The following is an 18,073-nucleotide window of genomic DNA, read 5'->3' on the forward strand; positions in this document are numbered from 1 at the left end:
TAGAAAAGTGCTGGTTTGATGGCTGGAGTCAATTAACTACAGTACCGAATGCAAAACTTTATAAATTATTGTCAATCTACCTCTGAACCACTATGAGCAGTAATGGGTTCCTGGCAGTACGGCTAATTGCATGCAGCTCCGTGACTCTGGCGCGCAAGTGTGGGTTTGAGTGCAATTTTGCTTCCAGCACCTTTGCAGGTAGCAAAATCTTGCATGGGGATGCAGGTGCATGCATGTTTCAGTGAGGTTTTATTTATTTGATTTATTTGTATTTTTTCCCTTCTGAGCATGCACATAAGCCGAGTTTCCGGCACTGTGGATATGGTCGCCATCTTGTTTTTGGAATTTTTTGGGGAGGGGATTTTTTTGGGATTTTTTGGCACTGCACATGCATTCAAAGAATGTACGTGGCCACAAGGCATGGGAGAAAGTGAACCAGCAGCAAGGTAAATTAGAACCCACTCCTGTGTGACACAGTTCTTTCAACTGTTCCCAGAAGGCTCTACATCCATTTGCTCTTTTCAGGTGACCTTAAGAAGACAGACAACCCCACACCCAAGTGGCCTCAACAACTCTGTAAAAGAATGCAAATGGGCAGCTGACTGCAAGGAATATAAATCCTTCCACTCCCCGCCATCCTGTCAAAGCTACATACCTTCCTTCTCCTTTTCCCCCCAACAACAACCCTGTGAGGTGAGTTTGACTGAGAGAGAGAGAGGGAGACTGGCTCCAGATCACTCAGTTTCTGTGTGTATCTCTCTGTGTGTATTTCAGCAAAGCATTTAACAAAGTACCTCATGATATTCTGAGTAGCAAACTCCTTAAATGGAAGCTGAATGGAATGAGAATTAAATGGACACATAGATCAAAGACCATATTCAATTAGTAAATATGAGTGGATGCTCATAAAACTGGAGAAAGAGATTCAGTCAGGTGTTGCAACATTTGATTTCCTGGGCCTCCTCCTACTATTCAATATTTTTGTTAGTAACTTGGATGAATAGCCAGAGGGGAATGTTTACCAGATCTGAAGGAAGGGAAGATAAGACTGGGAATAGAATATGGTACATTTAAAAAAAAACACTGAAAGACATCGCACAGAAAGCAGGCAACATCTCCTTACAGATAGATAGATGTGTCTTACATATGACACATTATGCTATATCTGGGTTAGTCTCATCTGTGACAGACTTTTATGCACGCCCACTATGGATGACTGTGAAAAATCTTCTGCATATTTTCTCTCAGGAATGAGGCAAGTGTATTTTACAGATTACGTGTCGAAAGGAGAGATTAAATAAATGCAGTAAAGGTTTCCTCCTCTGCCTACATGTTGTTTTATTGGCAGGAGAAGGGAGCGAGAGTAAGGAAGAGAACAGATTTCTCTGGCTTTGTTAAAACATTCAGAAATTGGTACGTCCAGCTACAGCAGGAGCAAATTACCCATCCGAAGGAAGGCCTCTTGTCTAATGGATGAATGAGATGCTCTTAGACATTCTTCCTTCTCTACTTACGGTTATGGCCATGATAATTGATTTGTTTTGTGCCATTTCTTTTTTGCAGCTAAAGAGAATGACTTTCTCCAACAAATGTTAAAGAGTTCAAAATTATTTCAGAGGTTGGGTGGAGGGAGGAGAGATCAATACCTGATAGCCTTGTTGATGTGAGGATACAACCGTTATGGTCATAAATCACGATGGGTATAAAGTGGGTGATGGATCCAGTTTTATCTTTTTTTTTCTTTGCGTGGTCATTAAACAAATCAGGGGCACCACGCAAACGCATTGTTTGCTATGGAGCATTTTTTGCTGAAAACCAGAGATAAGCTTTGTTTTGGAGCAAAAATGTAAATTTAATTTAATTTATTTGATTTAAAAGTCACCCAACTCCTATTGGACTCTGGACAGTGTACAATGTTTTAAAACAATATAGTAACAGTTTTAAACTCCAAAATAAATCATTCCTATCCATGGCCGGAGCTAGATAGTATAGCCCATCAGCCCCAGGCCTGCCAGCAGAGCCAGGTTTTCACGGTTTTTGGAAGGTCAGGATGGTGGGGACTGTGGGGATCTCTGGGGGCAGTTGGTTCCAGAGAGCTGGAGCCACCACAGAGGAGGCCCTTCCATGTGGCCCCGCCAACTGACACTGTCTAGCCCACGGGACCATGGGAAGCCAACCCTGTGGACCCTGATTGGTCACTGGGAGGGGTGTAGCAGAAGGTGGTCCCATAAATAATCTGCCCTATGCCATGTAAGCCTTTAAAATCATGGTCACAACCACAAGACACCACAAACAGTTGTAAATGTGGTCACATGACCAGTGGAGTGAGAGAGGCCGTTGGAATCCAAGCCCTAAGTACCTTTGGTGGGAGGGCACATCATAATCTTGGTAATTAAGGGACCAGTCGTAAGCCAAGGACTAGTGTATTAGATGTAGAATGGAGCATGGCCTGGGAGCAGGCAAAAATATAGGGAGGAAACTGCCATTAGGCCTCAATTGAAGAGATGGACAGGCCAGTTGGCAGCCTCCCTTTCTTACAGGCCTGACCTCCACAGGGGAGTCAAAATGGCAGTTGCAGCAGTGAATTACTGAATCTCCAGACTTCCAGAAAGCAAATCAAAATACAAACCAAGCTTGATTAAAACAATCCAAAACTCCTTTTGACATTCATTTTTAGACTGTAATTCTTTTATTTGAAATCAAAATGAAAAATAAAGGTTTGTTAAGGAAAAGCGACATTTTACATGGGAAAGGACAACACATCTGAATAAGAAAACGGGAAAAATATGCAAACCGTTGCTGCTATCAGAAGAGCAAGTCACAAAAACATGCTGTTAAGAAGCTGGTCCGTGGCACAGCTGCTTTTTTTTTCTCTGCTTGGTTTTAAAACATTTCGGTGTACAACACGAGAGGCAGTTATAAAAAAACAGCACACAGTCCTTCCTTTACAAACGAGGCATGACATTTTTGGAGCGCCTTTTACAGACACTGTAAATGCTCACCTTGATTCTGTCTGGTGCAAAGAGGTAAGCATAATCAACCAACCAAGCAAATCTCAGAGAATACATTGTGGTCCATGCAGAAATGCCCCCCATTCCATAAAAGACACATGCACACATACTAGGTTTTCTTTTAGTGGCACGGCTTTGGAGGGGACGATGTCATGTATGTCACCTTGACGTGACAACTGAGAGTGTTTTCATGGTTTATTTACTTATTTACTTAGGCTGGTACATGCAACAAAACTGTCATCTTTGGAAACTCAAAAAAGGAAGGACACATGATAGTAGAATACTTTTGGCTTTTGTGTGAACCTCTTCGGCTGCTTTTTGTTGTTGTTGTTGTTGTACAACCCTGTCTGCAGCTATTGAATCAGGTTAATGAATTTAAAATGTTCTCAGTGGTGGTTTGAAACCTACAGAGTACATTTCTTTTCTCTTAGAGTGCTGCAAAGTGACTTCAGTAGAAAACCTGTTACCATATATACCGACGTGCAAATTTGGAAAGGAAGAGGAAGCAGTATTATGTAGATTTCATTTCATGGCTCACTGTTCTTCCATATGGCTCCCCTGAATCTCCCAGACTGTGACCGAGGACTGTTGATGGGGCTCGATCAGCACTCGGCTGATCACAAAGCATACAACTATTGTCACAGTTCTCCATGGAGACTCTATTACACATCGTACTATCTCCTTTCACGGTTGACAACATGTTGTGAAAGTAATGGAAAAGGAGTGATAACTAGGAATCAAACAATATTAAGGCAGGTGATAAGAACGTGAATTGTCTCAACGTTACACCAAGTCTCTCCTCTCCTCTGTCTTTGCCTTTTACCATTTCATATCCTACTTTTTTCTTCTTTGAAATTTTCACCTCTCAAAATGAGGATATTATGAGCTATGATTTTTTGAATCTTTTCCATTCTCTCAACCTTATTGCTCTTCTTTCGAGCAAAATAACCTGGAGAATCCCTTTTTCTCCTCATCAACTCAGTAGGATACATGGGTGCTTTATTTTTATATTACAAGTTTGAAGCAGATGAGGTCGAGATACAGGGGGAAAAATCATTTCCCTTTTATGACTCTGTAGTCCCTGTTTAAGGTAGAGTCGGGGCAATTAGATAGAGATGAGCATTTATTGGCTGGATGCCCTTCCTGATGCCTATGAGGGGTTCACAGCAGATATTTTCTCTTTGTGCCTTAGGAGAGAAATATCTGCCCCTACCTAGGATTGAATTCTCAACTTCCAAGTGGGAGGCAAGCATCTAGGTCACCACACTGCTTGAGACTGGCATACAGAAATTGGTCTAAAATTACCTGCAGTGGTAGACTTTATAATGGAATGGGATTTTGCTTAGCCAACAATCTAATAGCTACACAACATTGCTGCTTGGAGAAGTATGAAGATACAGATGGAGGAAGGCATCCAGAAATGTATAATCAGCGATGGGTTTGATTATACATTTCTGTTGTGAACTGCCTTGAGTCTGTGGAGAAGGGTGGCATTTAAATCTAATAAATAAATAAATAAATAATAAATAAAATAAATAAACTGCTAATTTATGCCACTGTGTCATGTGGGATAGTGCTGAATGTGTATTCTGAGCAGGTGCAATGACACACATCCATGATGACAGTAGGGTATCATGTCACCATGCATCAAACCACTTGTAAATGAGCATGCAGATGAAATGCAGGGTAAACCGGCTGAAATCCATACAGGTAGTCCTGGACCAAACAGACTGGACCAACAGGGACCAAAATTTCTGTCGCTAAGCAAGGCTGTTGTTAAATGAATCAATAATATGATCTTTTTTTGCCATGGTTGTTAAGCAAATCACTGCAATTGTTAAGTGAAAATCCTATTTACTCCACTTGTCGGAAGCCAGCAAATGGCGATCATACGGCTGTTGTTAAAGGAATCAATCTTTTTTTGCCATGGTTGTTTAGCGAATCACTGCAATTGTTAAGCAAACCATGCAGTTGTTAAATGAATACTCTATATACTCTGCCAGCAAATGGCGATCATATGACCCTGAAACCATCATAAATACATGCCAGTTGCCAAGCGCTCAAATGTTGATCACATGACTGTGGGAAACCTGGAACAGTCATAAGGTTGTAGATCCCTTGATTGGTTGTAAGTTGAGGACTACCTGTAGTCTTTCCAGTGCTAAAAATTTGCAGGCCCCAAATCCCAGATTCAATCATTTGGACTACTGTATCAGGAAAATACGGCTATGTGATTACCAGAACGAGAGATGACTTGGAGATTCATTCATTGTAGGTCAGCTTCCTACAACGATATTGTAAGCCGCTCAGAGTCAACTCATGTTGAGGTGGATAGGAAACAAATTTAATTAAAAAAATAGAACTGGAACAACAGAGGCCTTTAAGGGCATTTTGTAGGATAAATGTGGACAACCCATAAAATTCTACATAACATTCTGCTTCCTGAAACATTTAGTTCTCCTGCAAGTGGGGAGACCAGATAACTCACCGACAGAGCAAAAACAATTAATAAATGCTCGTCTTCTTTTCAGACCACACCAATTACTACCTGTCTTTGGCTTGGCATAAAAATGTATTGGAATCGGTCAATTTTCAAAGACTGCTAGAATCAGTAGTAATGAGGAAAGGCAGCACATGTATATATATGGTAACATCTAGCTCAATTCCAGAAGCATGGACCAAAAGCAAAATATATGGAACCGAACAAGTGATCTCAATATAATTTTGGAGAGTAAAATCAACTGAAAATGCACCTAAAAAAATACTTTCATATTTTTAAAATTTCAAAAGAAAATCTTATCCATGATATCTTATTATACACAAAATCATATTCTTAATTAAAAACAAAAGTAGCTTATGGCTATGAATACAATTCACTCAAATAGATTTAGTATTTTTTAGGCTGATCAAATTTTCCATTAAAAGAGCATTTCGTATATTTCAAGTTATCAAAAATATATCTCGAAAATTAGATTCCTTTAATATTCTGTGTAAGAGCCAGTCCTCTTTTCAAAACACACAGGTGGAGAGGCACGCAAAATACAGCAGTATTTAAACATTTTTTTTAAAGAGACATATACATGAAAATACTATTTGGGAGGCAAAATTCCCCAAGGACAATTAACACACCGTATTTATAGTATTGTGCATCCATGTATGTACAGAAATATAAAGCACACAAAATTGTGCATTTAATGTACAATTGAAAGTGTTAACATACACTCAGTGCAGGAACAGCAACAAATTACAATAAGATTCAGAATAAGGACGAGAAATCAATGGCCAAATTGCTTTATATCGACAAGGCTGGATGGTATTCAACAAGATTGGATGAAAACACGTTGCCTCCCAAGTTGCTGCACGCACGCACACATACACACACACAAAACCAAAGGTTGTGCCCTAGCATTCCCTGCTTGAGACATTGCAAAGGATTGGGGGTGCATTTTTGGATCTCATGCTGGTTTAGTGGCAATCTTCAAAATATTGCCATTGCAGGTAGCCATTCCGGCTGTTTTTGTGATCAAGATAATCCTGCTGTTCATATATTACAAATCTCATTTACAATTTTTTCTTCCCTAGGTTTTTTCCCCCTAAGGGAGAAGATTAGGCATTATTCTGTCTAGTAGCTAAACTTACAGACAAGAGAGTAAAAGATGGGGAATATTACCTGGTTTCTTCCTTTAGATAGCTTCTTTGTTACGCAAATATACCATCTTTCAAAACATTCATATTGTTTCCCTGTCCCACTGAGCAAAGCAACAAGGTAATGGTTGGTCCACCTCACCAACCACTTGACATAGAAGATGCCCTCTGGCTTCAGAGGAATTAATCTGGAATACCTGATTTAGGAAGTTATCCCATTTATCTTCCAGATTTTTTAAAAAATAGGAAAATATACTTTCCCTCCCCAAAACTGCCCTGGCAACCATGCCTGCCCATCCCACCTAGTAAGTGTGAAATAGGTTTTTCTTTTTCACCCGCCATGATCTCCTCTTCTTGGATTTGAGGAAATGTAAGGAAAAATTGAGAATAAAAACTCAAAGAACCGGGACACATTTCTACTGTATGCATATTGTTGCTATTGTCATGAACTGTACTGAAAAAAACATGGAGATTGTAACTGCGGTACTAAGTTTCTGGCTGTTTTACTAATTCAAGCGATTTTTTAAAAAAATTGTAGGACAGTTAATATCAGGAGAGATGTTACTGCTACACGAGGTGAGATTGCAAAGGGTAAAAGAAGAGGAAACCAGATCATTTGCCATAGGAACCACGTACAAATTTTTAAAATGCGCGTGATCAGTAGTGGGTTCTAAAACCCTTTACTACTGGGTCATGCATGTGTAAATCTTCTGCGCATGTGCAGGAGTGTTCTGAGCAGGTGGGCGGAGCCTCCCGCCATCAGCATTACCGGTTCTTACAACCGGGCCAAACCAGGAGCAGTCCACGAATGATGTGGGGGAATTGTGCAACATCTTTTTTCAAATATACCAGAGACCTTTCCATAAGGCAGCGTATCTATATAATCTATATCTTTATTTATATCTACATGTATATAAACCCCAGTATCTACAAAATCATCTACATATCTAGGCCATCTATCTACATCCCATAACAGTCATGAGCCAAGCATTTAAAGAGTTGACCAGCAACTGTATACATCATTTTGGTGAGCATGTATGTAAGAGAATAGAAAGATGCATATATCTTTTCAAAGCGTTCATATTTAAAGACTCTTGGTATTCATTTTGGGAATAAAACATTCCCTTCCCTGTATGTATGCCTGTATGTATTTATGTACACTCATACACATGGAACTCCCTTTGCTCTTCACAGCATTTCAAATTTTCATTGGCTCCACTGGAAAAAAAATATTTACACTTCAACAAAGAAGTAGACATACCTTTCTGCACTGTAGTTTCTAAGCATTAATGAAGATGTGGGTAACTAGGGTAACTAATACAGCAAAAAAACTGTATGCTGTTATGTGTGTGTGTGTGTGTGTAGATTTCCTGCAAGTGAGCAGACACTAATGAATGCTAACTGCAAGTCTTGATAGTAACATGGAAAACCTGGCATTTTTCCTTAAAATTGCTGACTTGCTGCGAGTATTCACCTCTGCACATGCAAGAAACGATCAGTTCTTCTGTAGACATCAGCATAGTCATCAAGTTCTGTAGAGGTGATTTAGTACACTCAAATGGCTCCAGGATCTGAAGGTTGGTTAGGGTCTTGATTATTCAAAGACTTGTAAGCATGCTTGGTTCCTTCTGCTTTCCCTAGAGATCAGTAGGCAGAGAACTACAGAGGTAACCATGCTCTTGTAAATAGTGCAAATAAATTAAATTCTGTGCAAAAACATTTTGATGATGGCCATATTGACTTCATGATGGCCTCATTGACTTGAGTAAAACTTTCATTTTGTTATCAATTAAACTTGCCCAGAATGGACTATACCCTTAACAGCAAAATCGTTTAAAAGTACCAGGTTCTGTAATGTACATTGATGATTCCCATGATACATTTCCTTCTAAGAAGTAGTGTCAGGTGGTATTCACATGTCTAATTTCCTATCAGGAGCCATCTGGAGATGAGATCCTATATGAACATCCATCTGCATACTGAGAAGTCGTATGAATTAAAGGGGAATCAAATCCCAATGGTATACTTACATTGAAAATACTGAGATTAGTGGATTTCACAAGAAACAAAGATAAACTGTAATTGGGGGATCACCACTTCAAAATAACTAATCAGTAAACCATGATGAAGAACCCATGCCATTACTCCTGAGTCTGCCCACAAATTTATCTGCTCATTCTGTATTTTTGGTAGGGTGAACTGTCAAATTTCATTGACCAAACAGCTGAAATGTAAAAAGAAGGGATAAGGTGAAATACTTCCTTCAAAATAAGATTGCCAATTGAAGTTGTCTCTAAAGCCGGATCTATTCATATCACTTAGCTGGATTTCCACCTGAAGAATGTTGGTAATTACCAACCAATAATGTGAAAAAATGATATTGAAGAGGGAAAGTGGTCTGATTTAATGATTTAGGGTAGCTGTATCCTGAAAGAAATCTATTCATATGGTATAGCTGAAAAATGCTGTAGGAGCAAAACTGCTCATATTCTTGTAGATATAAAAACCACAAAATAAAAAACAAAAACAAAAATAAAACGGTGAGATTTTTTTTTTTTTGGTCTTCCAGTAAAACTTTGGGATCCTTTTCATTGAAGGTTACAATGGAGGGAGAAGGGAAAAATCAGATAATCTTCTTCAAATTTGTTTCCATAGACCATTTTGGCTGCACCACTGGCATCTTGTTATTTTTCAAAATCAACATTATTTTCTGCACAATTGTACTTACTGATGTTTCATTGCCCAGTCTGGTGAAATACAATAAAGTCACTGATGGTCATAGAATTTTTTAAAAAAATCATCTCCTGGGGCCATGAATGCTACTTGATAAGAGAGGGACAAAGCTGGGTAAATTCCGTAGCGAAACATTTTAAGTTTCTTGAAAATTTCTTTTTCATGTGAAAAAGATAACATTTCTTTCTACCAAATAAAGAGTCAGGGATCTGCCACCTAACTTTAGAAGTCATAGTGCAAGTGAGCATTTATGCGAAAGTTAATCCCCCCCCCCCATGTCTTTTCTTGGAAAACTATGCCGAAAGTCTGCTCTCTATTTGATAAAGACATGAATTGGGACTTCTGAATGCAAAGTTTGTTTTGAAGAACTAGTCATCCATTTGTGGTAAGCGTGATTGTATTTTGAAGGCAAGGCAGAGGAGCAGGGCTGCTGAGCAACATGATCTCTCAAAGGTTACTACTGAACACTTCAGTGATGTTAGAACTAGACTGGTCTTCTGCAATCCTACCTTGACCCAAAGGGCTGTGCAAATCCGTATGATCTCCAGACTGGTTGCTACCTTCACTGGATAATGTGGTCTTGTAAGGCTCAACATATATTCTGCGGATGTTTGGCCTCAGTTCCTGGTATTTTTCTTTCCCTTCTTCTGGGAGACTTGAAGCGTGAGGTAAGAAAGTACTGCGGGGACAATCAATAGAAATACTGATCTGCTCACCAGGTGTGGGCTCTTGAGAGTAATCCATGGCTTGTGTGAGATGGGGAGTGTAGAGGCCTTCAGAAAGGGAGATAGACTGGGTTTCGCTGTGTACACGGAGCCAGCGATGGTGTCGGCTGAAATATTTGTAGTGCTGATGCTTCCCATGTTTTTTCTTCCCTAGGAAACTCAAAGATTGCTTTGAGCCAGAATTCTTTTCTGGGTTTTTGGGTGAAAGCCTTCCGATTGACAGACTCTGCATGTGCTCTGTAGACTGGTCAACCTCTGTCTCTAAGATGCTGCTTCCTCTTGGGTTTTGTTTTGGAGTCAAACAAGGCTTGATGTCATGGATTTGGAGGACATCTGGGGCACTACCACTCAAACAACTCACGGCCTGATGGGAGATATCCTGGGAGGATGAATAAACCAAATCCAGTTCTCGTGGACTCAAAGCATCGCTAGAATCATAGTCGCTGTCGGTTGGGAGGAACACCTCAGAACAACCTTCTTCATCAGAATATGGCTGGGAATCTGCAAAGAGAATAGAAATGATTCACCCCGAAGAGTGCACAGATCTAAGTACCCTCTCCAGCAGTGGTTCTCAACCTTTCTAATGCTGTGATGTCTTAATGCAGTTCCTTATGTAGTGGTGACCCCAAACCATAGGTCTAGTGCCAATTCTCCTAACAGAGCTTTAAGCTGATTGGCAGGAAGGTCAGAGGGACACCCCCACTGTAAACGCCTGATTGGTCAGATTGTAAAAATATGTTCCAAGGCACCAGGATAGAAGCTTTGGTTCCTAACACTGTGGGAAATTTGTCTTTTCTCATGGTCTTAGGCGCCCCTGTGTAAGGAAGGAGTCAGAGATGGAATACTCCCAAATCCATGGTATGATGAGATAGAAAATGGGAAATGTAGAGACTGGACAATAATTATAAAAAGCTGTTGGATTAAAGAACAGCCTGTGGACCAACCCTTCTGTCAAAGAGACCAACACCATAGCATAGGTCCAACTGCAGAATGTTTCCTTGGCCACTTTTATGACCCAGATCCAATAAAGGTGAATCTAAAATAGGTTGCTTTGTTACTGAAGAAGGGAATCCCTATGATTTTACCCTGCTACTTTTTGCCGACTCTAAGGGGCAGTGCACATCTCAGTTTTAAGGCTATTGAGCCAGTACTATCCGAAGAAATTTCTGTAGTCATGTGGCAGCATGACATTACAAAATGCTGTTATCTTCCTACCTATTTATCTATTCACATTTGCATGCTTTTGAACTGCTAGGTGGACAGGAACTGATGCAAGGATGGGAGCTCCCAGTCACATGGCGCTTGGGTCTCAAACTTGGGCTACCATCTTTCCAGCCAGCAGGCCTGGAATACATGAATTCAGCGGATGCCTTACTTCTTAACCACCCAGCCACTGAACTGCCTTTGTTATGAAATATGTTTCTACATTTCTACTAATATGAAGAGGAGAACTTAAGGACCATTTCTGATGTTCCCCTTTGGTAGAGGTCATTGAAGGAATGTATCACTTAAAAATAGTGATGTTGATCAGGATGGGGTTGGTGGGATCCTGGTCATTTGATGAGATAACTTTAGACTTCTTGTTTAGGTATACAGTATCAGGACTACCTTTTGAAGGAAGCTAAGCCGGCTGGTCTCAAGACTGTGTAGAAATACAGGGGATGGACAAATAAATGGAAATATGTGACTGTTTGACATCATAATGTTTGAACATGTTCAAATCAATCAAAACTTGATATATTTTAATTTTTTTTTTAAAAAAAATCTGTTATTTGATGTTTTTTTAAACTACCTTTTAGACTGCTTTTGAAAGAGAAGGGAAAATGTCCTCAGCCAAGCACAATCCTTGTAACCTTGCAGCTTTAACTCCATTAAATGGGACTATAACTTGCTTAAAGACTTCATTGTGTTACTGTTGATAAATTTTGGCATGTGTGGGGGGGGGCAAGGAAGTTAGACTGGACAGAATTGAAACTGTACTCTTATCTGCCAGATTTGGGCTCCACTATACAGTAGACCTGCTTGTGCAGTGCAAAAAGGGAATGGTTTATGCCAGCGTTCCCCAACCTTTCTGTCTTGGTGGACTGGTTGAGGTGGCAGTGGGGGCGAGGGGAGGGGGAAGAGGGGATGGCTTTGCATGCTTACGCTGCTTCCATGAACGCTGCTTTGTGCATGTGTGCACGCTCACCTGCCACTTCTATAGCCCGGTTCTGAACAGGCTGTGGCCCAGTACTGGGTTGCGATTAGGGGTTGGGGACCCCCAGTTTACATGGAATAATGTACTCTGCTTCTAGAGCCATTCTAGTGATGTGAGCTGTGGGTGCCACTAAAAGACAACAGCGAAGGGGATAGATTGGTGAATGTACATAGGTAGGACGCAGAACTTGAAGGGGAAAACCGACCATTGGAATGATTTTTTCAATACTGGCTTACCAAGGAAATTGAGGCTGGAACCTATCACACTGGTAAAATAAGGACTCAGATTCTTGGGGGTGATATACTGCTTAGAGAGGGCTGGAATGGAATGGAATGGAATAGAAAAGAATAGAATAGAATAGAATAGAATTCTTTATTGGCCAAGTGTGATTGGACACACAAGGAATTTGTCTTTGGTGCATATGCTCTATGAAGCACTCCAGAAGCACTATGAAGCAGTATATAAGTCTAAGTGATATTGCTATTCTCTATCCCCCACCCCCATTCTCATGTTTCTGATGCATCATAAAATGTAGCTCAATATTTGGGCCAATCAAACACAACCCCTGTTGTTACTCAGAAGGCAATTAATGTTTTCTTACTAAAGGAGGAAAGCACAGAAAAGCTTGCTGCTTGTTCTTTCTTTCTTTTTCTGGACTGCTTGACTCTAAACAGCCAGTTTAACCTTTGGGGAATTTTGCCAGCCACAGGAGCTTGGTTTCTTTGGAAAGTCCCACGGCTGGTACGTGATGCCACTCATCTGTTCCCAACACAAAACAGAGAGACGTGACAAGTGCCGGAAAAAAAAAAAAAGAAGCTCCCAAACCAAACCAAAATAAAAACAAGCCTTCCATCTCAGAACACAAACATCAGCTACACAGTCTTCCTACAGTAGATTTATTCTGATGTTAGACTGTTGGTGAAAGAGGCTCTGTATTTATGTGTAGATCTCAATTTTACGTCTGCATGACATGGGAAATGATTCATATCAATTTATTACCTGAACTGTTGAGGGGGGTGGGGGCAGGTGAAGAGTATTGTGTATGGATAGTGTGCTTCTGGATTTGTGTGCTAGATCAGTGTTTTTCAACTAGTGTGCCGCGAGACATGGTCAGGTGTGCCGCGAAGAAGGAAGCTCAGGTTCCGGTCTTGCAACTTTTTGCTGAGGGCGCGAAGAGCAAAAAATTGCGAGACCGGAAGCTGAGCTTCCTTCTTCGCGCCTTCCAAGTTTTCCAGCAGCTGCAGCGCCCCGCCTGGCTGGAGCTTCCCTGGCAGTGGTGGCAGGTGAGCTTTGGGGCCCAGCGGGAGGACACCAGGAGTGGGAGGACACCGGCAGCAGTGGCATTGGGTAGTAGCCATGGGGTGGTGGCAGGGCGGTCAGCTGTGAGTGGGAGCTCCAGGGCAAAGTCACAGACGGCAGCAGATGGATGTGTTGCTGGATGCCGTACATGCTGGTGCTGCGGGACTGGCACCGGCCCGCTGGTTGGGCTGGGACGGAGGTGCCAGCCCCGTGCCCATGCCCAGTGCAGCGCCAGCATGTACAGCGTCTAGCAACACATCCACTGGAGCTCCCGCTCGCAGCCAACTGCCCTGCCACCACCATGCGGCTACTGCCCAATGCTGCTGTTGCCGGCGTGGTGTACGAGAGAGAAAGGAAGAGAGAGAAAGAAAAAAAGAGGGCCAGGACAAATCAGGAAGAATGGAAGGTGGTAGAAGAACTGGAATTCTTGTCCTGTGGGTCACTGAGTTTAATGGAACATTACCTCCCCAGGGGCGGACTGCTATTACTGGGTGCTACCGATGCACTGCATGTGCAGCTTCGGTTGTCTTGCATGCATGCAGGTGCGCCCCAGCATGTTTTTGCTTCTGCACATGCGCAGGAAGCACGAGGGAATGTGTGCATGAAATTTTGGCAATTTTTTCCAATTATTTGCTTCTGCGCAGGCACATGAAGCAAAAAATATGAAAAATTGAAAAAAAAAGATGGTGGAGCCCACAGAATTGGCACCAGAGCAGTGGCTCAATGGCTTAATGACACTAGAGATGGTCTTTGCTCAAGTAGCTCCCCCCCGGAGATTAGAATGGCCCACGCCCTCCTTGTCTTTCGTAAACTTCTTAAAACCCACCTCTGCCGCCAGGCATGGGGAACTGAGACATCTCCCCCGGGCCTATACAGTTTATGTATGGTATGTTTGAGTGTATGTTTTCTTTTAATACGGGGTTTTAATGACTTTTTATTATTTTAATTATTAGATTTGTTATATATTGGGTTATTATTGTTGTGAGCCGCCCCGAGGCTACAGAGAGGGGTGGCATACAAATCTAATAAATTGAATTGAATTGAATTGAACACAGGCACAGAGTTCTTTAGGCAGTTCTAGTTTACAGGGATGACTACTGAATCAGAAACTGGAAAAACTTGTGCCTTAATGAAAGAGATGACAATATTTCCCCCTTACCAGCTTTTCTCCTTGGCATCTCCATCTCTGGGGAAGGAGGTGGGGATGGAAGACAGTCAAGATGGGAGGAGGTGGAGCTTATTTTCTTCTGCAGTGGTTCCTCTGAGAGGTCCAGAATTTTCACGAGTGGCAAGCCAGAAGTTGTGGGTCTGTACCGTGCATACTGCAATGCTTCGTTGATCCACCTCATTTCACGCCAAATCTCATCAATTTGCTGCATGAGGAAGCAATAGAGACATATTTTCACAAGCAACTCTTGTTTTGCTTTGACAACTTTAATCAATTTCTGTTAACTGCAAGAGAAAGATAATCCCAGTAGAATTTGATAATGATCTTCAAGATGAACCGCCTTCTCCTGCACTCAAGATTTTTTACACTATACCTTCTCCTTCCAATTTCCCAGAGCATTTGCATTTTATTTGCATGATTAATTTTGGCGTAGGTAGGAAACCAGAGCAACCCCCAAATTTTTATGCGTTCTGACTTTCTGAATTTTTTTGGAGAGATGATAAATATCTGTTGAAAAAAAGGTCAGAAGTAATTATGTTTCATAACTTTGTTTTTTTCCCTTCTTGTTTATTTTCTGGCACCTCTTTTTCCTTTTTTATTTTTTTCTTTAGATTTGGTTTTTACTCTATGCAAAATCTTCAAAATAAATAATAGCTAAATAAAATCGATTCTCAAATCTTGAATATAATTTAAGGTATTAATTATATGCTTTGCCACCCGGCATATCCTACATTACTTGGTAACTACCATAAGGGTCTAGCACAATTCCTTAAAAACAAGGAAGATGTGCACATTGTTACCAGTGATCTAGTGTTCATGGGTCTATACTAAGCTGTGCCTTGATAAATGGAGGCACAGCTATTTCATGTGGGCATTTTCCAAATGTGTTGGCGGCAGGGGTTCCGCTACTGTCTGGATAGGGGGGAACACAGTGGAGCAGCGAAAATGGAGCTCCATCCCAGAGCACCCCCTTTGCGCTGAAAGATGTTGAAAGAAAATGCAAAGCATCCTGCATAAGCCACGCCCACAGTGTGGTAGTAAAAAAATTGGTAGTCCTTCACTGGTTGGGGGAGATGTTAAAACATATGTGACAATATACCACACACATGTGGTGATGTTCCAGTTTGTTACAAAGTTCAGCTATATTCATAACTTTTTTATTATTTCTTTTTTACAATTACCATAAATAAAATAGGGAAATTAACTAAAATCCTCTAAACCAAAACATAGGAGAGAAAACATGGAAAGCAAAACTCAAATTTGTAAATAAATAATGGAACATTGCCATAATGTTTAAAAACCTCTGAACAACCATTGATTGGAATAGTATCGACAATAATTTAGAAGTTTCTTATATGGTGCCATGCTTTTCTGTTTGGATTTTTTAAAAAAATTAGTAAGTGTTTTTTCTTTTGTAAACTGCTATTTGCCATCTGGAGTCATGGGCAGCCATATAAATTTTCTGAATGAATAAACAACTAAATAGATTTTTACCTGTTGTAAGTAAGATGTTATCCAGTCTATTTTGATGGAAATAATAGAACAATAGTACAACTACATTTTATTTATTTATTTATTCATTCATTCATTCATTCGTTTATTTATTTATTTATCCAATACACAAATACATAGGAAGAAAAATAGACACGTAGTAATATATATAAGGGTAAAGTGAATTTAGAGGAGAGTATATATGAAGGAAAGAAAATATATATGATAAGTGAGAGAAAGGAAAGACAATTGGACAGGGGACGAAAGGCACACCAGTGCACTTATGCACCTATGATTCTGACTATGTCTTTAAGAGTGTCTGACATATAATACTGCACATTTAAATGAAGATTTATTTTTAAATTCACCTTAGATATTTGTTTTATCTTTGTCAACCCTGAAAAAAGTTCTTTTCTCAAAATTCCATTCTAGTTTGGTACAATGTATTTCATTGCCTATATATAATTTTTACTAACTAGTTTCTCACCAGTTCCCTATTTCTGAACACCGTTTATGGACTCCTTGATTCTTTACAGTGTTTGGATTGTACAGTGACTGACTTAGATCTAGGATCATACAAATGTTCTTGTGGTTTTGCAGTTGCGGCTGAAAATTGTGGTATGTGGTGGAGTGAATTAGTGTTTCATTCCCCCCTTTTCTGCTTCCAGTAGGTGGAATACAGCTGGTTTTCATTTGAGAAGGAACCTGACAGGTCCAATATGCTGTCACAGTAATTTGGTACAAACATGGTGGTTTAAAAAATGGCCACATTTTCATCAATCATAAACAATCATGCAACCCAGAACATAAGTTTCTGTCTTCTCTATGAAATGTTTGTCAGGAGCAGAACAGACCTCCTCACTTGTTAAGAATCTTTAGCATTTGGTATGTTATTTAAAAAAAAGTCTTAAAACAATTAGCTGTGTGTGAACATATAATAATTTATGTCTTTTACTTTTTTAGAATATGTACAAGATTTCATTGTCTTCATTTATCAGGTTTTCAACGACGGTTTTTTTTTTAATATAGAAATGAAAAAAAAATAGAAATGAAAAAAAAATTAAACCACACTGTACTCACTAAAGCACCAAGAAGGAACAAATAATCAGTGCAATGATTGGCATAAAATAAAATCTCTTTTGTGGGGTGATGAAGCTGCTGGGAATGTGGAGTTAAAAGTCAGGGGTCGGGGGAATAGATAACCTATGAAATGACCTATCTGAATGGAGAGAATTGGATGAACAGGTGGATGTGGGTAAAACTAGATTAATACAAGTAAATTTAAATAAGGTTAAAAGCTTTCTTTATATTAAGTGGTGTGGGAAAGAAGGCATTTGTTTCAGAGTTTTAAACCAAGGCCTATTTAATAGAGCTAATGATTTATTTACAAAATGTAAAGAATGTGACAGTAATATCATAGAAGAGAAATGAATTGCATCCTGGATTCAAATTTAAGATTACTTGAAACTATCAGAAGTGGCTAGAGAAATCTGCCAATATAAACTACATTTTAAAAAATGGATTGATTTGGTATAATAAAACTGGGGTTGACTCATTTCATTTCATTTCATTTTATTGGATTTGTATGCCACCCCTCTCCGTAGACTCGGGGCGGCTAACAACAGTGGTAAAAACAACATGCGACAATCCAATACTAAAGTAGCTAAAAACCCTTATTTTAAAACCAATCATACATACAAACGTACCATACATAAATTGTAGAAGCCTAGGGGGAAAGAATATCTTAATTCCCCCATGCCTGACAACAGAGGTGGGTTTTAAGAAGCTTACGAAAAGCAAGAAG

At 40.0% G+C, this 18,073-nt stretch overlaps 1 protein-coding gene across 1 annotated transcript in view; it reads right to left on the reverse strand.

Moving 5' to 3' along the window:
- Positions 1-9,202: 9,202 nt before the first annotated feature.
- ANKFN1 (ankyrin repeat and fibronectin type III domain containing 1) overlaps positions 9,203-18,073 on the reverse strand; it is a 144,759-nt gene continuing 135,888 nt past the window's right edge. The window contains exons 17-18 of the mRNA XM_070736009.1: positions 14,770-14,983; positions 9,203-10,615 (exon numbers count right to left, since the gene is read on the reverse strand). Coding sequence (XP_070592110.1) covers positions 9,837-10,615; positions 14,770-14,983 — 993 coding nt within the window. The 3' untranslated portion in view covers positions 9,203-9,836. The remainder of the gene's footprint in view (positions 10,616-14,769; positions 14,984-18,073) is intronic.

The sequence above is a fragment of the Erythrolamprus reginae genome, chromosome 2, assembly GCF_031021105.1.
Source record: "Erythrolamprus reginae isolate rEryReg1 chromosome 2, rEryReg1.hap1, whole genome shotgun sequence".
NCBI lineage: Eukaryota > Metazoa > Chordata > Lepidosauria > Squamata > Dipsadidae > Erythrolamprus > Erythrolamprus reginae.